General features: G+C 40.7%; 2 protein-coding genes across 5 annotated transcripts in view; both read right to left on the minus strand.

The window, feature by feature from the left end:
- Positions 1-192: 192 nt before the first annotated feature.
- LOC121547256 (zinc metalloproteinase-disintegrin-like batroxstatin-2) lies at positions 193-10,033 on the minus strand. Of its 3 annotated transcripts, none has more exons than XM_041858427.2 (23): positions 9,757-10,033; positions 9,357-9,463; positions 9,130-9,203; positions 8,957-9,035; positions 8,767-8,843; positions 8,149-8,347; positions 7,938-8,003; positions 7,686-7,748; positions 7,269-7,438; positions 6,804-7,028; positions 6,525-6,702; positions 6,164-6,253; positions 5,396-5,591; positions 4,889-4,991; positions 4,510-4,675; positions 4,321-4,401; positions 4,143-4,227; positions 3,884-4,004; positions 3,598-3,772; positions 1,423-1,470; positions 1,264-1,314; positions 1,031-1,132; positions 193-822 (listed from the first exon to the last, which is right to left on the minus strand). In XM_041858427.2, exons 1-23 carry the CDS (start codon positions 9,800-9,802, stop codon positions 763-765), a joined length of 2,562 nt encoding a protein of 853 aa, XP_041714361.1. In that variant the 5' UTR covers positions 9,803-10,033; the 3' UTR covers positions 193-762. The 3 variants fall into 3 exon arrangements, with proteins under 3 accessions (XP_041714361.1, XP_041714360.1, XP_041714362.1); XM_041858426.2 differs by having other exon boundaries at positions 193-825; positions 9,757-10,032; XM_041858428.2 differs by lacking the exons at positions 9,357-9,463; positions 9,757-10,033 and having other exon boundaries at positions 193-825; positions 8,149-8,375; positions 9,130-9,142.
- A 28-nt stretch (positions 10,034-10,061) lies between these two features.
- The window catches only part of LOC121547255 (gamma-tubulin complex component 2), a 34,741-nt gene continuing 21,929 nt past the window's right edge, over positions 10,062-22,873 (minus strand). The window contains exons 12-18 of one of the 2 annotated variants that reach the window (XM_041858425.1): positions 16,028-16,200; positions 15,799-15,927; positions 15,572-15,692; positions 15,111-15,254; positions 13,154-13,282; positions 12,747-12,879; positions 10,062-10,502 (exon numbers count right to left, since the gene is read on the minus strand). In XM_041858425.1, the coding sequence (XP_041714359.1) occupies positions 10,453-10,502; positions 12,747-12,879; positions 13,154-13,282; positions 15,111-15,254; positions 15,572-15,692; positions 15,799-15,927; positions 16,028-16,200 (879 nt within the window). In that variant the 3' untranslated portion in view covers positions 10,062-10,452. Of the gene's footprint in view, positions 10,503-12,715; positions 12,880-13,153; positions 13,283-15,110; positions 15,255-15,571; positions 15,693-15,798; positions 15,928-16,027; positions 16,201-22,873 lie in introns of both variants that reach the window. The other variant, XM_041858424.1, reaches the window with a different exon arrangement.

Raw genomic sequence — 22,873 nt, forward strand, 5'->3', positions numbered from 1 at the left:
ATCCAAAGCGACTTACAGTCATGTGTGCATACATTTTTACATATGGGTGGTCCCGGGGATCGAACCCACTATTGACTCAAGAGGTTGAATACTTATCTAATCAAGATAAAAAATAAATTAAAAAAAAAGAATTTATCTTCCACTTTGACAAAAGATTTGTGTAGATTGTTGACAAAATGAAAATTAAATCAATTTTTATCACATTTTGTAACAACAATATGTGGAAAAAGTCAAGGGGTGTGAATACTTTCTGAAGGCACTGTACCTCTCACTTGTACCATTCATTTGTAATAGCTTTAAAAAAGAATTTATCAATTTTTTTTAAAGGCACACTGGCTTGAGATCATGAAACATTCAATTAACATTCATAAGTACAAGAATTCCAAGGCAGAATTTAGGCTCTCCCCTTCATAAAAAGTGCAAACAGAGGCAACCTATAAAAACAAGTGCAACTGCTAGGTTCATGTCAAAGGGAATGGTCTACTGTAACATATTTTTTTTACATACAATAATTGAAGAAAAAATAACACTGCATGATAAATACATCTGCAATTCTGTGCCAGCATTTTCCAAACCACTTTTCCACAGTGGTTGAGAAGCACATTCTGAGACATCACCAAGTTGATGTTGAGTCTTGAAAGACATTCTCCACAGTTTACTTTAGGCTCGGTCATCCAGGACCTCCTAGAGTCTGAAACAAGGACTGGGCTCCTCAAAGGCCTGTCTTCCTGTGAGTCACCATACTGCTCCATGCATCAGCCATCATCGACGTGGCATGGGGGGAGGCTTTAGTGCAATCTTATGGCTTGCTGCTCCTGAGGTCTGCTGAACACACAGGGATCAGTTAGACGGCCATCTTGAAACATGCCCTTCAATTCTGGTTTCTTAAGGAATTACCAACACAAAGTTTTGTTGTTGTTACTTTTACTTCCCTGCTATGCAATGGTTTCACGAGACAAAAAAGTACATCTTACCGCTATGAAGAATTTGCAAGTCATGACTACAATAAGTGTGTTAAATGAACACTTACTTGTGGGTATTTGATGGGTACATTTGGTGCTTTGGCCTTGACTGGAGGCACTGAGGGAGGACTGGGCTTCACTGGTGGCACTGGGACAACATGCCTGATTTTCTAACAGAACAATATAAACCAATTGATAATGAGTTCATGATTAGACTCTGTTAGTGACCATGTAGTTAATTGTTTTACAGTTGTTATACCATGTCAACATGTTATTAATTGTAATGGCTGGAATGACTCACCGGTTTGCTACTCAGAGTCGGCAAAGGCTTTGATGGAGGTAGAGGTTTAGTCTGATGAAAAATCGCATAAAGAAGATGTTTGTATAAGTTAGGTACGTTTCTAAGATTCCTGAGTTTAGTAACATGATATGTTTCAGTATTTCAATTGGCATAGCTCACCAGTTCAATGCGAGACTGTGGCAGCACTGCAGGCAAGCTCTTTGGTGGCTGTAAGACAAAATATTGCTCTCCATTTAGTTGCCATTTATTTTTCTTTCCAAATATCCTTAGTCTATCCAAAACATACCCATTTTACTTTAGGCAGGCTATCTCTACAAGTTCAGCAGCCGTTTCACTCATGTTATTATTATATATATCACATAGGAACTATATACAGTTGAAGTCGGAAGTTTACATACACCTTAGCCAAATACATTTAAACTCAGTTTTTCACAATTCCTGACATTTAACCTAGTAAAAATTACCTGTCTTAGGTCCCTGTATATAGCCTCCCTACTGTTATTTTCTTTTACTTCTGCTCTTTTTTTCTAAACACTTTTTTGTTGTTGTTTTATTTTACTTTTTTATTAAAAAATAAATGCATTGTTGGTTAAGGGCTGTAAGTAAGCATTTCATGGTAATGTCTACACCTGTTGTATTCGGCGCATGTGGCAAATACAATTTGATTTGAGTTAGGATCACAAATGTATTTTAAGAATGTGAAATGTCAGAATAATAGTAGAGAGAATTATTTATTTCAGCTTTTATTTCTTTCATCACATTCCCAGTGGGTCAGAAGTTTACATACACTCAATTAGTATTTGGTAGCATTGCCTTTAAATTGTTTAACTTGGGTCAAACGTTTCGGGTAGCCTTCCACAAGCTTCCCACAATAAGTTGGGTGAATTTTGGCCCATTCCTCCTGATAGAGCTGGTGTAACTGAGTCAGGTTTGTAGGCCTCCTTGCTCGCACATGCCTTTTCAGTTCTGCCCACACATTTTCTATAGGATTGAGGTCAGGGCTTTGTGATGGCCACTCCAATACCTTGACTTTGTTGTCCTTAAGCCATTTTTCCACAACTTTGGAAGTATGCTTGGGGTCATTGTCCATTTGGAAGACCAATTTGCGACCAAGCTTTAACTTCCTGACTGATGTCTTGAGATGTTGCTTCAATATATCCACATAATTTTCCTTCCTCATGATGCCATCTATTTTGTGAAGTGCACCAGTCTCTCCTGCAGCAAAGCACCCCCACAGCATGATGCTGCCACCCCTGTGCTTCACGGTTGGGATGGTGTTCTTCGGCTTGCAAGCCAACCCCTTTTTCCTCGACATAACGATGGTCATTATGGCCAAACAGTTCTATTGTTGTTTCATCAGACCAGAGGATATTTCTCCAAAAAGTACGATCTTTGTCTCCATGTGCAGTTGCAAACCGTAGTCTGGCTTTTTTATGGCAGTTTTGGAGCAGTGGCTTCTTCCTTGCTGAGCGGCCATTCAGGTTATGTCGATATAGGACTCGTTTTACTGTGGATATAGATACTTTTGTACCCGTTTCATCCAGCATCTTCACAAGGTCCTTTGCTGTTGTTCTGGGATTGATTTGCACTTTTTGCACCAAAGTACGTTCATCTCTAGGAGACAGAACGCGTCTCCTTCATGAGCGGTATGGTGGCTGCATGGTCCCATGGTGTTTATACTTGCGTACTATTGTTTGTACAGATGAATGTGGTATTTTCAGGCATTTGGAAATTGTTCCCAAGGATGAACCAGACTTGTGGAGGTCTAAAAAAATTTTCTGAGGTCTTGGCTGATTTCTTTTGATTTTCCCATGATGTCAAGCAAAGAGGCACTGAGTTTGAAGGTAGGCCTTGAAATACATCTACAGGTACATCTCCAATTGACACAAATTATGTCAATTAGCCTATCAGAAGCTCCTAAAGACATTACATAATTTTCTGGAATTTTCCAAGCTGTTTAAAGGCACAGTCAACTTAGTGTATGTAAACTTCTGACCCACTGGAATTGTGATACAGTGAATTATAAGTGAAATAATCTGTCTGTAAACAATTGTTGGAAAAATTACTTGTGTCATGCACAAAGTAGAGGTCCTAACCGACTTGCAAAAACGATAGTTTGTTAACAAGAAATTTGTGGAGTGGTTGAAAAAATAGTTTTAATGACTCCAACCTAAGTGTATGTAAACTTCCGACTTCAACTGTATGTATGTTATGTGTAACATAGTAACTACATACAACATGCATGATACTACTAGTAACTTCACATAATAGGCCTTTATCAATCAGCCTGGAGTAGTGGTAATGTTGAGATAATGTTGTGGTAATGTAGCTCACCTGTGGAGGGGGCCTGGAAGGGACCACAGTGACAAACAGAGGGGTGCAGGCTTGTGTTGCAGATGACTCAATGAAGGTAGGTTGGCTGATTTGGAGGGGCTTGCTGAGAGGATTGCCCTTCCCACTCCTCTCCCGGAACATTGGGTTCAACTGTCCCGGGGTAGAGTGGACTTTCCTTCAAAATACAGATCATACATAACACATCAATATGTTGATTGTGTACCAAATCATTCCAAATGACAACTGAAGAGGCATTCACAAAACAATGTTGGTGAAAAAAACTCACCTTTTGGAAATGTAGTTCTCTCTCTTGTCCTTCTTGCAGCACATCAGTCCTGCAACCAGGAAAGTGAGCAGCAACAATACAGCTATTGCTGCTGAGACGCCAGCTAACACCCCAAACTGGTCTGCAAAACCAAAACAGAACCAATCATTAACATGTTCATTTTTAGAAACTGTTCAGGTTTACCTTTACAAAATGTAACACATATCATATGAAATACATAAACAACAATGCATGTCACAACAGAGTGAATGAGGCATACCTTGAGGAAAGTCTGAATACTTGACGTCACAGTAAGGTGGAGCCCAACCTGAGCTACAGTGGCACTGTCCCTTGTTGTTGCACACCTAACAAAAGAGAGTGATGATTGTGATGACTAAGTCCATACAATTCTAGCGGAAGTTTACTAACAACTCAAAATCGACAATCAATGCACTCACCCCATTGTCGTGGCATTTTGATGAACAGTCCTCCATTTGACCATAGACTTTGACATCTTGGCATTTGTGATCATAGCAAACCTGTGGAAACAAAGAGGAACTGTTCACTTCATTCGCCCACTCATATGAATTCCATGAATTCCTATAGGCCCTCCTGAGGGATGATTTGGAATTCAGAAACAGTCTTACCTTATTCATTCCACATTTGGTTCCTGTTGGGACCATGTCGAGGGCTCTTATCTTATCCTGGTCCACTGCTATGTTGCATGTTCCCCTCATTGTATAGATGGCCTTCTGCCCAGTGATGGGATACTCATCTCCTCCCGAGCAAAATAGCGTTCCACATTTTATATTCCTAGGAGAAGAAAATAAAATGACTTAGTATTTGACGTCAAACTATGGCAACGTGTTTCTTAACACAAACTTATGGAAGTCTTGTAATAGCTGTTTTCTATTATTTGTAAATTGCCTTGGGAGGGACATTGTGGTCATATTGTGATAGGAATTGTCAGGAAATGGAAACGTCAAAAACACAGGAAGTCAGTGTGACAGATGGGAGTGGACATACTGTGGTGTGCAGCGCGCAAAGCCGTATTTGGTCCTTCCGCAGTGGGCTCCTTCAATGCCATCCAGGTTTAGATTAAAGCAGGAATCCGTGCCTACTTGTGCCGCTAGAAGATAAGAAAGAGATTAGATATTACTTTTGGGTTCCACAGGATATGACAGGGATCCTTACTGCAGATTGTCATCATTGCACAATTCACAATATGACATTCAACCTCCACTAACTGAATGAGATTATATCTAGGCCTAGTATGAAAAGAAAAAAAAATTATGCACTCACTAACTGTAAGTTGCTCTGGATAAGAGCGTCTGCTAAATGACTAAAATGTAAATGTAGTTATTTTCTGGAAGGGTTCTGCTTTGTGTTAATGAAATAACGTCATACGGTTATGGATGGTTACGCTGTGTCATAACTAGTGTAGTGTAAATTAATACATAATTTACAGATCCAGTTTTTCATTCTATGAGTGTAAGAAACATAATTGGCTATGTATTTAAAACAGTAAAGTACCTGGTCCCCACAGTCTCTTGCAGTGTTGCTGAAGTGTTGGGCATTGCCCATTGTAGCAGTAGCCCTGACCAGAGTTGCAAGGTTTCCCGTTCATCTTAAAGGTATCTTCTGGGCAATGCTCTGAAGTTCCAGTGCAATACTCTGCCAGATCACAATCACTGGAAGCTGTTCTACACAAACTGGCTGCCTGTTTAAGCTGAAAGTTGAATGGAGAACAAATAGTTCAGTTGTTGAGTAAGTAACTTCATAACAGATGAATAACTAATAAATCAGAATAATTACATTATTTGTACAGTGCTTTTTCAAACATTATGCTCAAAGCGCTAACTAAAATGTATGCTAGAAATCTGATACTACTACTATAGCAAAGTGTATGATTATTGGTTAGATGCCAAGTTTGGTTCATACAGTACATATTTTATTTGATGACTGACTAGGCCCGCTTCTTACAGTCCCGACTGTCATATTGAGGAAAGATATGGACAGTACAGTACAGGGAAACACAAGAGCATCAGTCTGTTTCCTGGTTTTATTGCTAGTATCCAAACCCTGGTTTCTCAATCCACCCATCTGTTCTTTATGGAGCCAAGCCCTACTTCTCTTTTGGCTATGTAATTATTTATTGCTGGTGGTTATTAGTTGCAGTTGGTTGGGTGTGTCTGTCTGAGTGTTGGTGAGCTGAGAGAGATCAGAGATGGATGTTACCAGCTGGTCTGACTCATTCAATCATACGTTTAATAAAGCACCCAGATTTAAAAATGCACGCACTTGGCAGTTTTCGCAGCATTTTCCATGAGCACAGCTGGATCCCTCAGTGAGGCGACAGGTAGAGGGGTCACAGCAGGGATTCTCACACTCCTGGGAGGGACAAAAGACACACCAGTCCGAGACAAAATATAAAATAACTATTCCATCTTACCAGTCAAATGAAAAATGTATAAAAGTCAGTCATCCATAAAATTTCATTTACGGTGCAAAGCATTCATGCATGTGTATATTTTGTCTCCCTTTCATAAGCTTTTGCAAAGTTTTGTCATCCTTATAACAAAGCCAAACTTTTGATTGAGTCAGAGGAATATTGTAAGACAATATAATCAATGCCAGTGCACCTATGCGGAGCCTGACTTACCTCCACAGTTCCACAGTCGCACTCCTCTCCAGGGTCCAGGAAGGCATTGCCACAGGCAGGCCCCACATACAGCCTGTCAGAGCCAGGTGTGTCCAGCAGACAGCTGGGATTGGCTCTCTCCAGGAAGTCACTCAGCTGCTCCTGACTGCAGCCACTGAACAGCTCTGGGTACACTGACCTGAAAGTGTGGGAATGTTGGCTCACTTTAGAATGACTAACATAATAACATAGGAAATGCCTCAATGTGTGAGTGAATGTGTAATGTATTTTTGTATTTACCTGAGCCGATCTGCCATGACACAGTTGTCGTTGTACAGCGATGTCCCACAGGTGCAGCCTGAAATATCATGGGACATGCCCAGGTTGTGGCCCATTTCATGAGCGATGGTCGAGGCAATGCCAATTGGGTTCCTGTTGTGGTCCTGGTTGACTGCACCTGAACTTCCAGTGCACATGGCAAGTTTATTTGCCAGTCCGACAGTATCGCCCAAGAAATCTTTACCACTGTTGAAAACAACAACAAAATGTTTGGGAAAAGCTTTAGAACCGTGATTAGCTTTGCAAACCACACAAAAGTAGACATTTGTCCATCATTCCAATATTATGCATTAAAAACAACATTTTATATTGAAACATTTTACAGCACGTAATACCAAACAATAATGTAATGGAAATGTTTTGATTCATTGCAATCCAGTTCCTTTCATCTCAACACGAACAATAAAGATAAGGCTAATTACTCACGTGACGAACTGGGCATTGTCATGCTTTCCCCTCTTTAGAAGGTCGTCTTGACGCCACTTGAGAAACCTATCCAGGGTATCCTCAGGACTGGCTGTGACGTCAATGTGATCCCTAGTAGTCCACATCTCCAACCCCACCAGCATGATCCGGATGTTCAATGGCCGATACAACTAGGAAGCAGAGACAGAGGTCTTTTCAATAACTCCTTCATGAATATAAGATATACGTACTAGAGCTAGGGGGGGAAACTCCTGGCCCTAAGCCCTGATTATAACAGTAAGCGATTCAATATAGCATCTTAAGAACCTATAACTAAAGCCTGGACCTGGTCAGGAAAATCTCCTGGCCCTAACTATGCTTATACAGCCATTCACATACAACATGACACACAAGTAGATTACTTCCTTGAAAAGGTACCTTATCAACATGATTGGCAATTTCCAGCATCCGAGCTTTGGTTTCGCTTCCATATGTTTTGTACTGAAAAAACAACACACATATACTGAACAAAAATATAAATGCAACATGCAACAATTTCACTGAGTTACAGCTCATCTAAGGAAATAATAAACCATAAATCTGTTGATACATTGAAACAAATAATAAACCATAAATCTGTTGATACATAAGAAAGACACTATAAAATGTATATGTTGATACATAACATACCTCTGTGTAGTCAGCCACCAGATACATCTCCACAAATCTTTGAGGCCCAGTGATGGGTTTACTTTTCTAAAAAAAGAAAAAAAGTGAGATAAGAAAACATTGGACTCTCCTTACACGATAAATACAACTGGTAGAAAACATTAACCCTATCTTTGGATGTGTATTGTTGCAACTAAGTAATAAAAGGAAGCAGTAGTAAGAAACTGCATACCCAGCCTTTGGACTTGAAGAGGCCTGAGAGTCTGGGGGCCGGGTCCTGGTCGTGGTCATAGACAGTGCTGTCGTTGGAGTGACCACAGCTGGTCTTGTTGGCTCTGAGGTGCTCCTGCCTGTACAGAGCATGCTCCCCATCGGCAGAGTCTCCTAAAGGCTCGATCAGGTAGACCTTCTGCTCAGCCCTCACAAAGCCACTGGAAAGACACATCAGCGATCGGTTTTCTGAGTGTTGCATTGCAAAGCACGGACAATTAGTTTCTCCCCAATTAAAATAGCATTGTTCCTCCAATTATATGATATAGTATGAATAATCAACATCAAAAGGCAGTAAGCTATTCAGTATAGCAACTCTAATCATTGTCTTGTAGGTGAAATGTCACCAGAGGCTATGCCATTAAAAGACAGGTACATTTCTAAATATGTAAGACCGCTTTCAAAATGATTTCAACCACAAATTTCTCAGTTATTCGTATTACACATCTGTTGAAATGTAGCAATGTTGAATTTCTCAAATGAGAAGTTTGATTTCCTGAGAAATGTATTGATTGCCAACTAGTTCAGAAAGTTCAGAAACTGCTGATAGAAAACAGGAATATGCTGAAATCTCACTTACCTAATGCCAGAACAGATTCCAACACTAACGGATGAATCCTCAATGCCTTCAATATGACCATGATAATAGCAGTGGTCCTAAAGGAAGTTGAAATTAGTAAAAGTATTGGTTTAGAGCTTATCTTGAAATAATGTACACAAATCTGCACAAAGTGACAAATTTAGGCTATTATATTTAAAGGCTTAGATACCTCATAATTTGGAAATGTTGTCACCCGGTTTCCATCTTCTGAATAGTGTGTTTCAGTGTAATGCCTCCCAATAAATTGCCTATAAAAAGAACAATAGAACAAGTCATATAACTGCTACTAAACTTGCTACCAAAACACATATATTAATTAATGGATGGTTAAAAATAATGTACCTATTTTTGTCAAGATGAATTGTGTGGTTCTCTCCAGAAATGGTTAATACATATTGTAGCTCATCAGGATAAACCTAGGGAAGATTTTATTAGTTGTCAACAATGAAAAGCTGTTCTGCTTTTTATAACATCCCCCTCTTCATTGGGGATTTGAAATACTGTAGTTCCCTAATTTACAGGAACCACTATTAAATATTTATAGAGAAAAGATAACGGGATGTAATCACCTGGGTTGAGAAAATGTTTATTTTGACCCGACCAGTCAGTCTCTGAGGTCGGACTACGTCGTAGCGCTCCACGTGATCTAATGTCCGTGCGCCCTTGACCAGTACAACTAAAATAACAGACATCCAGACCTATTTTAACACTAATCTATTTCTTAGTAATTGTTATTCATTTAAAGTCTAGACATTGATCATACGACGAGCATCATACGAGTTATAAACATTGCAATGTTATGTCTAAATGCGTTATTAGCCTAACAGATGGGCTAATTAGGTAGCCTAACTGTCCTTATAAATACAGTAATGTACAGCAAAATACACATTTTTGTATTTCATTCAATTGTTCATAATAAATAACTTCAGATAGTAAATATTAAACCATAATTATATATGTTTAACTTACCACAATACGTGATGCATAACAGGAATGTATATAGAGTGTATCGCATGGCTGGAGCGTAATATCCCTGAGTTTCTCAAGTGTGCTGTATTGCACAGATTCTGAACACAGAAATTAAGCAGCTCTGTAAACTACCAGTCCCGCCTCTCCGTTATGTAGCCTACGTTATCAGCAAGGGGCAGACGTTCCGCGTAGCAATCATGACATCACATATTACCGGAAAACCGGTCCAGATTATTAATACTGTTTACGGTCACCTAGGAATGGTTAAATTATGTAAGCAAAGTTCACAAAGAGAATGCTTGGGGGACATTTCGTATATTTTTTTTATTGTACAATAAAACACCAAAACATTTTTAATGAGGTAAAACATAAGTTACCCATATAGAGGTCCAGGTTTTTTTTACTTATTCTGAGAAAAATGCATACAGTTCATGGTAATTTAATCCTATGCCCCTATAAAAGGTAAAGGGGAAAACACCATATAGCCATTTTAAACATCTATGGTGATAGTTTCTTGAATCAAACACTAAACAGCTTTATGTCTGACAGCTTTATGTTTGATGTGGAGAAGAATGTCGTCTTTGAAGTTGGTTTTTATATGGGCACAAGTTGGATAAATAAATACTTATATAGTGTGGGTGACCATCATGCACACTCGCATAAAAAAATGCTACGCAGCAGCCTTCTGACTTCTCTCTATAGCCATCCTCTCAAGACGCTCTGTGTAGAACCCGTTGAAATCCAACCTATGGAATCAAGTTCAAAGCAGTTTTTACTAGGATTGTAACTGTAGCTTAGCCTATCCATTTAAGCAACTAACTAGGATCTATAGACCAGGGGTTCCCAACTCAGGTCCTGGGCCCTTTTTCCTCAAGAGCATCTTAAAGGGAGATTTCTAAATGTTTCACTTCATATTCATCATCCCCAGCACCACCCCAACATCAACATATGTGAAAATAAGTGTTTCCAATGACATCAACCAATTATTAGACAATTAGTAGGCAATGCCTACTCATAATTGGTTAAAATCACACAATGCACACCGATGAGGTCATTGGAAACACTTATCTTCCTCTACCTTTTTTTTTTTACCACAAAACATAATTAGAAACCTGCAATTTTCACATATGCTGATGTTGGGGTGGTGCTGGAGATGATGAATATGAAGTTGAAACATTTAGAAATGTCCCTTTAAGGCTAGGTTCATCGTTAGAACCTTCATATGAGCATCGTTAAATCTCAGAGCTATTTCCCAAAACCATATAGCAGTTGTTGTACTTGAAAACGCTCGTAATCTAACGGCTACCTCAGATCACTCGTAGAACAGCTAAGTGCGTCCTTAGTTGCTTTTTTGCCCTCCCACGTTACTTTACACATAGAAGATCTCCACTAAACATAGAATCACATGGTTTATCAGTCTCTCTGTGACCTTGATAACTTCCGAACAAAGTTGACTACAAATACAAAGTTGCCAACGTCTTTGCAATTGATACAAACAAGCAACGTATATTTTGAAATGAAAACTGAGATGACTGCATTAAAATATAAACAGTAAGCTCTAGGCCTATGTTCAATCAATTGAGTTCTATGGTGCTACTTGTAGGCTACATATTTCATAATGTGTAGCCTAACGTGCGCAATTATGTGCCAAATCTGTGATATTTATTGGGTAAGCATTAGAATAAGCAGCCTGAATGTTTGGAGCCGTAGGTGGTAATATCTCTCTAGGAGCTGATCCGTCGTCAGTATTGTGAAATAATTATAATGTTAAGGAAATATTTGTATGGAGAAAGCTGATCCGAGAGCAGCACTTCCTTTTTTTCCGATCCTATCAGTATCGACACATGCTCCAACAACACACTTAGCGACCGTTCTCTCTGCATGGTGTTTTAGGAAGGGCATGTTACATCTTTAACCGTTGTAGGAAAGATGCATTGTTAAAAACCCTCGTAAGCCTAAGTTCCATTAATATCAGGAAACCAGGCCCTGAAGAGGTATGGGGTTTGCAGGATTTCTTTCCAGCCCAGCACTAACACATCCTTTTCAAATAACCAACTTATTACGGTCTTCAGTCTGGACCTTGATCAGTTGAATCATCTCTCCAGTACCAGAGTTGGAGATAAACCTTGTCCCGGTTTCCCAAAAGCATCTTAAGGTTAAGTTCATCGTAAGAACCTTTGTAGGAGCATCGTTAAATCTCCAAACTGTTTCCCAAAACCATCGTTACTAAAGTTGCACTTGAAAACGCTCGTTATTTACCGACTGCCTCAGACCACACGTAGAACAGCAATTGTCGTTAGATCATTTTTTTGCCCTTCCACGTCACTTTATACACAGAAAGTCATTCATCTGTCTCTCTGTGACAACTTCAGAACGAAGTTGCCAATATCTTTGTAATTGTTACAAACAAGCAAAGGATAACATTATGCTTGAAAATAAAAACAGATGACTGCATTTAAAGATAAATACAGTAGGCTATATAGGCCTATATATTTAAATCATTTTTATATTCATAATTGTAGGCTACTGCCTGTCATTTTTGCCTTAATGTATTTCATGATGTGTAACATGTCCACAATGATGTGCCAAATCTACGATTCAGTGCATTATTATAGGGTAGGCTAAGCATTCGAATAAGCTTCCTCAATATTTGCAGCCATATGGGTGATAACATATCTCTAGGAGCTGATCCGTCGTCAGCAGCGTGGAATAATTACAATGTTAAGGTAAGATGTGAATGGAGAAAGCTGATCTGAGCGCAGCGCTGCCTTTCTTTCGATCCCACCAGTATCGACACATGCTCCAACGACGCACTTAGTGAAAGTTCTTTCTGCGTGGTGTTTTTGGGAAACACACGTTACCTCTTCGGCCGTTGTAGGGACGATGCAATGCTAAAATACTTGTAAGTCTAAGTTCCATCGCTATCGGGAAACCGGGCCCTGTGCAGTAGTACACCCACCTGTAGATTATGTTAATCATGCTGTGCTCACAGTCATTGGTGCTGTAGATGCTGAGCTTGTCAAGAAGGTCCAGTAGCAGTGTACTGAAGTTGCTGTCGAACTTGCTGATGGTGGCTTCGAAGCCTGCGTCTGACTGCAGGGCATCCACGTGCTCCGCTAGGAACTGACGACGTGGGAAACGACATAGGTAAGACACTTGCTGATTGGGGAATAGCATATCACATCATCAATCATGCTATATTTGATAGATAGTATTTGAGACAGAATACAAATGCTAATTGCCATCATTACAATTCCACTGTATTTGGTTGTTGTTCTATATAACATACTCAGGTAAAACACCTATTGTAATACAGGTTTTACTTTTGAAAGCACTGCTACAAGTTGTTTAGAGTAGTGAGTATCTTCTGTATATGAGTGAGTATGTGTATAGTTACCTTGGAGGTGAGCCTCTTCTTCTCTTGCTCCTCGGTGCGTTCGCTCTGGGTGGGAGGACCCTCCATGGTGCCATGCTCCAGAGACAGACGGTTCATCTCCCGGTCCAGCTTCATGCTCTGGGTGAAGCGCTACACCAGGAAATACAGTGCATTCGGAAAGTATTCAGACCCCTTGACCTTTTCCACATTTTGTTACAGCCTTATTCTAAAATGGATTCAATTATTAATTTTTCCCTCATAAATCTACACACAATACCCCATAATGACAAAGCAAAAACAGTTTTTTTTTTTTTTTAATGTTTGCCAATTTACTAACAATATAAAACTGAAATATCACATTTACATAAGTATTCAGACCCTTTACTCAGTACTTTGTTGAAGCACCTTTGGCAGCCATTACAGCCCGAGTCTTCTTGGGTATGACGCTACAAGCTTGGCACACCTGTATTTGGGGAGTTTCTCCCATTCTTCTCTGCAGATCCTCTCAAGCTCTGTCAGGTTGGATGGGGAGCGTCGCTGCACAGCTATTTTCAGATCTCTCCAGAGATGTTCGATTGGGTTCAAGTCCGGGCTCTGGCTGGGCCACTCAAGGACATTCAGATACTTGTACCGAAGCCACTCCTGCGTTGTCTTGGCTGTGTGCTTAGGGTCGTTGTCCTGTTGGAAGGTGAACCTTCACCCCAGTCTTAGGTCCTGAGCGCTCTGGAGCAGGTTTTCATCAAGGATCTCTCTGTACTTTGCTCCGTTAAATCTTTCCCTCGATCCTGACTGGTCTCCCAGTCCCTGCCGCAGAAAAACATACCCACAGCATGATGCTGCCACCACCATGCTTCACCGTAGGGATGGTTCCAGGTTTCCTCCAGACGTGATGCTTGGGATTCAGGCCAAAGAGTTCAATCTTAGTTACATCAGACAAGATCATCTGGTTTCTCATGGTCTGAGAGTCCTTTAGGTGCCTCTTGGCAAACTCCAAGCAGGCTGTCGTGTACCTTTTACTGAGAAGTGGCTTCCATCTGGCCACTCTACCATAAAGGACTGATTGGTGGAGTGCTGCAGAGATGGTTGTCCTTCTGGAAGGTTCTCCCATCTCCACAGAGGAACTCTGGAGCTCTGTCAGTGACCATCGGGTTCTTGGTCACCTCCCTGACCAAGGCCCTTCTCCACCGATTGCTTTGGCCGGGCGGCCAGCTCTAGGAAGAGTCTTGGAGGTTCCAAACTTCTTCCATTTAAGAATGATGGAGGCCACTGTGTCCTTGGGGACCTTCAATGCTGCACACATTTTTTGGTACCATTCCCCAGATCTGTGCCTCGACACAATCCTATGTCGGAGCTTTACGGACAATTCCTTCAACCTCATGGCTTGGTTTTTGCTCTGACATGCACTGTCAACTGTCGGACCTTATATAGACAGGTGTGTGCGCCTTTCCAAATCATGTCCAATCAATTGAATTTACCACAGGTGGCTTCCAATCAAGTTGTAGATACATCAAGGATGATCAATGGAAACAGGATGTACTTGAGCTCAATTTCGAATCTCATAGCAAAGGGTCTGAATACTTATGTAAACAAGGTATTTGTTTTTTATTTTTAATAAATTAGCAAACATTTCTAAAAACCTGTTTTCGCTTTGTCATTATGGGGTATTGTGTGTAGATTGATGAGGAAAACAATTAATTTAATCAATTTTAGAATAAGGCTGTAACGTAACAAAATGTGGAAAAAGTCAAGGGGTCTGAATACTTTCCGAATGCACTGTAGACACATTTAATAAGGATCAGCAGTGAGAGACACTGTAGTCATACACGGCACACTGGGGGGGAAAGAAGCCTACATATCATAATACTGCAGTCAGATTATCTAATGTGCACGAGTTGCATGTCAATAAACGTTACATGTAAGCTACAACAAGCTGCCATGACAGTCCCGGTTTTGTAGTTTGCGTTCCACATCCACTAACCTGCATGCAGTTGGTGAACATGACACACACGGACATGAGCTTGGAGAAGATCTTAAGCAGCTCTGGGTTGGTCAGCATGCAGTCCTTCAGGCAGTTGTCCAGGAAGCTGGTGTGATGACACAGCACGTCGTCTATGTTGGAGGCCTGAGGAAGACAATATGGACTATATTATGACATTCCTGATCAATGCAGGGCTTGGGACTGTTACGACAGTGTGCACTAAACCGCAGCATGCAGTAATTAGTAATGTACATGAAAGTACATTTAATTGGGACTGGAAAAACTGTTTGACCACAACAATCTTGGGTCAAAGCAAAGTAAAGCCTCATGGCTGACATTTGTAATGAATGCCACTACTACAATATGCACAGAACAATTATGTTAGAAGCAGCTATAGGCTAATACAAGATAGCACTGAATGCTATCAAGGTGAAAAGCAGCCTTGGTTACATTCCACTCACAGATTTCAAGTTCTTCTCCATGATGTGCCAGGTGGGCTCCATGACTTCAAACATCATGTAGTACTGGATGTTCTGGACAAAGTTCAGCATGCGCTGTCTCAAGGCAAACGCTGTTGCAAACCTAGAGGGAGGAGGAAACCAGATAGCTCATATCAGAACTTGATATTAGGAAGCTGGCACTAGAGAAACAAACAAGGAAGTTAACTGAAGGAGTTTTGTCAACTCACCACTTGGCCCTGTGCAAGGCGTACTGCTTGGCTGTTTTGTTGCTGATCCAGACGTTGCACAACAGCCTTTCGACATGTTTGCAGTAAAATATGTGTCGGAAGAGCATCTGGTATCTCGTCAGCGCTTTCCTGAAGAAGAAAAAAAAAATAATAATAACCAGGTCATACTGAGGTCAGAAGACCTCTTTCCCAAGGGAGACCTGTCCTTGGATATAGCCAGTATACCTACCTGTTGATGATGAGCGACAGCGGCCACTTGACGATGTAGTCGAAGGAGAAGGCCTCCAGGCCGCTGAGGGCCACCTCAGTGGGGTCGGCATTGATGATGGCCTTCTCCTGCTTGGTCTCGATGGCCAGCACCCGCAGCAGCTGGGTGATCACGTCATGAGGCATTAGGTCAATCTGGGAAACAGGAACAGAGGGTGGGTGGATGAGTTCAGTGTAAAGCCCCTCCCAAAACAGTCACATTACATACTGGTTGCTTAACTTTGTCTTTTATATGTATAGCCTATAGACAATTGTGATTCTGCCCTTCAGCAATTTTATATTACTGTGCTAAAGTGCAGCTATAAGAAATTGTCTAATGCAGTAAAAAGCAATGACACCATTTGAATAAGAAGATCATAAATTACTTTAGGTTCACTTTAAAGTAGTCAACAGTGCCCCCAGCTGCTGTATTATTTAGTATTCTTCATTGGGATCCCCAATTAGCCAACACAACAAATAAAATACATAATAGAATAACATTATACATCCCTGGCCGGCAGGGATGTAGCTCAGTTGGTAGAGCATGGCGTTTGCAACGCCAGGGTTGTGGGTTCGATTCCCACGGGGGGCCAGTATAAAAAAATATATATATATATGTATTCACTAACTGTAAGTCGCTCTGGATAAGAGCGTCTGCTAAATGACTAAAATGTAAATGTAATTATATACATAACACTGCGCCAACTGCTTGAACAGACAGTTCGGTACCTTCAACACATCAACACCTCACACAAAGACCAATAGCGATGCTGTCAATCTCTCCTCAACTTTGAGCCAGGAGAGATTGACATGCATGTTACTGACATTCACCCTCCCTGTACATTAAGTGCAGTATGTGCTACTCTGTTCTGGACCAACTGCAATTTACCTATGTCCCTCTTTGCCACATGACCACACAACTGGGCAGTAGTCCAGGTGCAACAAAACTAGGGCCTGTATGACCTGTCTGATCGACTGAGATGTCAAGAAAGCAGAGCAACGCCTTATCATGGACAGACCTCTTCCCATTTTAGCAACCATTGAGTCTATATGTTTTGACCATGACCGCTTGCTATCTAGGGTTACACCCAGCAGTTTAGTCTCCTGAACTTTCTCAATCACCATATTATTCAATAATAGAGCTAGATGAGGTTTAGGGTTGAACGAGTGATTTGTCCCAAAAACTATGCCTTTAGTTTTTTTTTTTTTATATTCAGCACCAGCCTATTGCTAGTTACCCATTTAAAACTGACTGGATGTTAAGGGTTCATTGATTTATTTTAGTGTAATAGCCGACATATATACCGTTGAGTCGTCAGCGTACATAGACTGACACACAGACTTTATTCAAGGTCAGTGGAAGGTCATTAGTAAAAACGGAAAACAATAATGGCCCAAGCCGGCTGCCCTGCGGTACACCACACTCAAACGAATGTGTCCTATTAGATAGGTAACTCTCAATCCATGATAAGTGAAAGGATACAAATCCATAACACCTACGTTTTTTCAGCAATAGGTTATGATCAATGATCTCAAAAGCTGCACTGAAGTCTAACAAAACAGCTCCCACAATCTATCAATTTCTTTCAGCCAATTATTTGTGTCAGTCCTGAGCATGTTGAGTGCCCTTCCCTATAAGCATGCTGAATGTCTGTTGTTAAAATAACTTTGTATTTGGTCAAACATAATTTTTTCCAAAAGTTTGCTATTGGCTGATTGGTCGGCTGTTTGATCCGGTGCTCTGTTATTCTTGGGCAGCGGAATGACGTTTGCCTCCCTCCAGGCCTGAGGGCACACACCATCTTCTAAGCTTACAGTGAAGATGAGGCAAACAGGAGTCGCAATGTATTCCGCTACCAACCTCAGCAATTTACCATCCAGGATGTTGGTACCAGGTGGCTTGTCCTTATTTATAGATAGCAACAATTTTTTCACCTCTTCCACTCCCACTTTGCGGAACTCAAAACTACAGTGCTTGTCTTTCATTATTTGGTCCATTATGTATGAATATGAAGGCTCAGCATTTGATATTTGCATGTCATACCTAAGTTTGCTAATCTTCTCAACAAAAACATTATTAAAAAGGTTGGCAATATCATATGGTTTTGTTATGAACAAGCCATCTGCCTCAATGAAGGCGCCTGCCTGATGAATGATGGAGCAGAGTTTGCTTTTTTACCTAGAATTTCATTTAAGGTACTCCAGAGCTTTTTACTATCATTCTTTATATCATTTACAGGCCTCCTGTAGCTCAGTTGGTAGAGCAAGGTGCTTGCAACGCCAGGGTTGTAGGTTCGATTCCCACGAGGGCCAGTATGAATAATGTGTGCACTCACTAACTCTAAGTCGCTCTGGATAAGAGCGTCTGCTAAATGACTAAACTGTAAATGTAAAAAACGTATATTTGATCCATAGTATAGTTTCTTATTTTTGTTTAGTTAAGTGATTTCTCAATTTACTGTATGTTTGCCAGTCTGCTGTGTTGTCAGACTTATTTGCTATTCCCTTTGCCTCATCCCTCTCAGCTATACAGTTTTTCAATTCATCATCTACAGTGCATTCGGAAAGTATTCAGACCCATTGACTTTTTCCACATTGTTACGTTACAGCCTTATCCTAAAATTGATTTTATTATTCCCCCCCCCCTCATCAATCTACCCACAATACCCTATAATGACAATGCAAAAATGTCACCAAAAAAAACTATTTTCGCAAATGTTTTAAAAATAAAAAACTGAAATATCACATTTACATAAGTATTTAGACCCTTTGATATGAGACTCGAAATTGAGTTTGTTTCCATTGATCATCCTTGAGATGTTTCTACAACTTGATTGGAGTCCACCTGTGGTAAATTCAATTGATTGGAAAGGCACACACCTGTCTATATAACGTCCCATAGTTGAGAGTGCATGTCAGAGCAAAAACCAAGCAATGAGGTTGAAGGAGTTGTCCGTAGAGCTCCGAGACAGGATTGTGTTGAGGCACAGATCTGGGGAAGGGTACCAAAAAATGAGAAGTGGTGAGAAGGGCCTTGGTCAGGGAGGTGACCAGAAGGACAACCATCTCTGCATCACCACCAAATCAGGCCTTTATGGTAGAGTGGCCAGATGGAAGCCACTTCTCAGTAAAATGCACATGACAGCCCGCTTGGAGTTTGCCAAAAGGCACCTAAAGGACTACAAGATTCACTGGTTAGATGAAACCAAGATTGAACTCTTTGGCCTGAATGCCAAGCATCACGTCTGGAGGAAACCTGGCACCATCCCTACGGTGAAGCATGGTGGTGGCAGCATCATGCTGTGGGGATGTTTTTCAGTGGCAGGGACTGGGAGACTAGTCAGGATCGAGGGCAAGATGAACGGAGCAAAGTACAGAGAGATCCTTGATGAAAACCTGCTCCAGAGCGCTCAGGACCTCAGACTTGGGTGAAGGTTCACCTTCCAACAGGACAACGACCCTAAGCACACAGCCAAGACAACGCAGGAGTGGCATCGGGACAAGTCTCTGAATGTCCTTGACTGACCCACCCAGAGCCCGGACTTGAACCTGATCGAACATCTCTGGAGAGACCTGAAAATAGCTGTGCAGCGACGCTCCCCATCCAACCTGACAGAGCTAGAAAGGATCTGCAAAGAAGAATGGGAGAAACTCCCCAAATACAGGTGTGCCAAGCTTGTAGTGTCATACCCAAGAAGACTCGAGGCTGTAATCGCTGCCAAAGGTGCTTCAACAAAGTACTGAGTAAAGGGTCTGAATACTTATGTAAATGTAATATTTCCGTTTTTTATTTTTGCAAAAATGTCTAAAACCTGTTTTAGCTTTGTCATTATTGGGTATTGTGTGTAGATTGATGAGGGGAAAAAACAATTTAATCTATTTTAGAATAACGCTGTAACGTAACAAAATGTAGGAAAAGTCAAGGGGTCTGAACACTTTCCGAATGCACGGTATGAATGTGGATTTGGCAGTTCTAACAGTTTCTTGATGGGCGCATGCCTGTGTGGCATCAGACCAACAAATCTTTTTCACATCTTCGACATAGGAATCATTGCAAAACCTCTAGTATGATCGCTTATACAATTTTAGGTTCAGTTTTTGGAACTTTGGTTTTTATAGATATGGCTATTCTATTATGATCACTACATCTGATGGGTGTGGATACTGCTTTAGAGCAGATTTCTGCAGCATTAGTAAAGATCTGATCAATACACGTGGATGTTAAGTGAATTATTTAACAAACTATTTTAGTGTCTCTGTGCGTCTCCCAAAAGGTTGTAAGTCTTTTGGGATTTAAGTAACGGCCAGAGTCCCGGTCTGCATAGTCAGAGATATTTATTCATTGAGAATTCTGCCATCACAATTTCAGAGTCCATCTTTTATACTCATACGTCATACAAAAAGAAATCCCTCCCCTCTGTAGGCGGGCTGTAGTTTTCCACTCTAAAACTGCTCTACTGACCTTCAGTTCACACACACACACATATACACACATGCATACACACATACATACACACACACACACATATCCTACGCCCTGCATTACTCAGTTATTGCCGTTCTCACAATATTCTGCACCATGTTTTCATAACAGTTTCTCCCCTCCCTAAATTGGGAGGCCTCTTTATCTTAGTTTCTCAGTTGTCTTTGTTGTCTGGCCTAACTCTTACTCACATTGCTAAATAGTGGCTCAATGCCATAGCCTTTACTGGTCCTACACTCACACATTTCTAACACATTATACACAGTTTCAGGGTGTAATAATTAGTCATTAATAATTAATCTATCAGTGGATGATTTAGTTCCTATTCTGTTTGTAAATACCCTGGTAGGTTGACTGATAAACTGAACCAGATTTCTAGCATTGGTTACAGCTTGAAGCTTATTTTTGAGTTGACAGCTTGAAGACAACCAGTCAATATTTAGGTCACCCAGAAAATATACCTGTTGATTTCACATATATTATCGAGCATTTTAAACATATAGTTTAAATACTGACTTTTTTGTACTCTGTGGTCTATAGCAACTTCCTATGAGAATAGGAGGCAGATGAACCTGTAGCCATATTACTTCTACATCATCTGACATGTGCTCCTCTCTCAGCCTAACAGGAATATGTGACTCACCACCTGGATTTGGTCTTGTGTAGCAAAATTTGAAATGCAGTTTTTTTTTTTTTACATTGGATAAAAGTACAGACTCAGAGCTACAAAATGGTATATCATACACTGCAAAACACTTTTTAGGAACAATGGGAAAGTAATTCTGCTTTGAAAGTTGATAAACTTGTAAACTCACTTTTGATAAAATGGCATTTGAATGTTTTGGTATCTAGTGAAGAGCTCCTCTTTGTCTACACCCATTCAGCATCGTTTACACCCTCTTAAGCTTTAGCCCCACCCATCAAGTTTCACTCTCAGAGCGTTCAGAGAGCACACTTGACGCTCTGGCCAATGATTTGTTTACCTCTGGATCACATGAAAACAGCCTAACCAGATCTGCTGGCAACAATTTCATTAAACTTTTTTGCCGACAATTACTGACACCAGCCATATTCAACGGGTGTTGTACACATTAGCTTAAGACATGTAGCTAGCCAAGTGATGAATAGCTTAGAAGGAATGCATTAATGAGGAGCATAGGTTTGAACTATACTGATATAAATTGTTTCACATAACAGGCTGTGATTCATGTGAGGAACGTTAGGGGCTAGGATGAGATAAAACTTGTATTTCTTATAGATAAGACTTGTATTTCTCACAGATACGAACACTGCTTCTTTGTGATCTGTGAACCTTCCAAGGACATGGGTACTGCAAAAAAAGTGCTAACTCCACAGGTTGTTATGATAAACTTATGCCTGGCAACAGTGTGCAACAAATGGAGCGCCGAGGGGTTGGGACCAACCCGTGCGCCAACGGATTGGCTGAGTAAGTCTAAACCATGCTCAGTCTACTCTGATTGGTCAGCAGAGAGGTGGGAACTCTCTCTCTCTGTCAGAGTATTTGAGGAAGAACCGGTAACAATGGATTCAGTTCTCTGAGTGCCCTGCGAGGTATTTCAGTGGACCCGTATATACGAACCTTCATACTTATCATACATACATTTTGCATATAATAAATTTAGCTTGGATTGAAGATCTCTTGATTCTTATTCCAATACCAGATTTGAATTACGCAATTTCTAACAATCTGCGATACGAATAATAACGTCATACACGTAATGTTAGCTAGGGAGCCAGCCAGCCAACGTTAGCTAGCTAGCTAACAGTACACTTTAGCTTAAGACATGTAGCTAGCTAGGTAAACAATGAACCTAGCTAGGTAAACAACGTGTAAAATCACACCCGTCACGTAACGTTAGCTAAGGAGCCAGCCAACTAACGTTAGCTAGTTAAACAACAATGAATAATAATGTCATACACGTAACGTTAGCTAGGGAGCCAGCCAGCTAACATTAGATAGCTAGCTAACAGTACACTTTAGCTTGAAATGAAACCACTTTCTGTCAAAATTAGAAACCTGTAATATCTGAAAATGTAGCTAGCTAGACGACATGGTTCCAGTAATGTCTGGCAAAAACCAAACTCTGCATTCCACAGTAAGAACATCATACCAAAGGTCAAGCATGGTGGTGTGATGGTTTGGGAATGCTTTGCTGCCTCAGGACCTGGACGACTTGCCTTAATAGAAGGAACCATGAATTCTGCTCTGTATCAGAGAATTCTACAGGAGAATGTCAGACCATCCGTCTGTGAGCTGAAGCTGAAGCGCAGCTGGGTCATGCAGCAAGACAATGATCCAAAACACACAATCAAGTCTACATGAAA

The sequence above is a fragment of the Coregonus clupeaformis genome, chromosome 31 (assembly GCF_020615455.1).
Source record: "Coregonus clupeaformis isolate EN_2021a chromosome 31, ASM2061545v1, whole genome shotgun sequence".
Classification (NCBI taxonomy): Eukaryota; Metazoa; Chordata; class Actinopteri; order Salmoniformes; family Salmonidae; genus Coregonus; species Coregonus clupeaformis.

What these genes read in the sequence shown, in the direction of transcription:
- LOC121547256 (XM_041858426.2), bottom strand. Translation starts at nt 9,802, where the DNA reads ATGCGATACACTCTATATACATTCCTGTTATGCATCACGTATTGTG. An exon ending in TTGCCAATCATGTTGATAAG is followed by an intron (nt 7,439 to 7,685) that starts GTACCTTTTCAA and finishes TCTGCTTCCTAG; the next exon opens with TTGTATCGGCCATTGAACAT. An exon ending in TTTGCGCGCTGCACACCACA is followed by an intron (nt 4,676 to 4,888) that starts GTATGTCCACTC and finishes TTCTTCTCCTAG; the next exon opens with GAATATAAAATGTGGAACGC.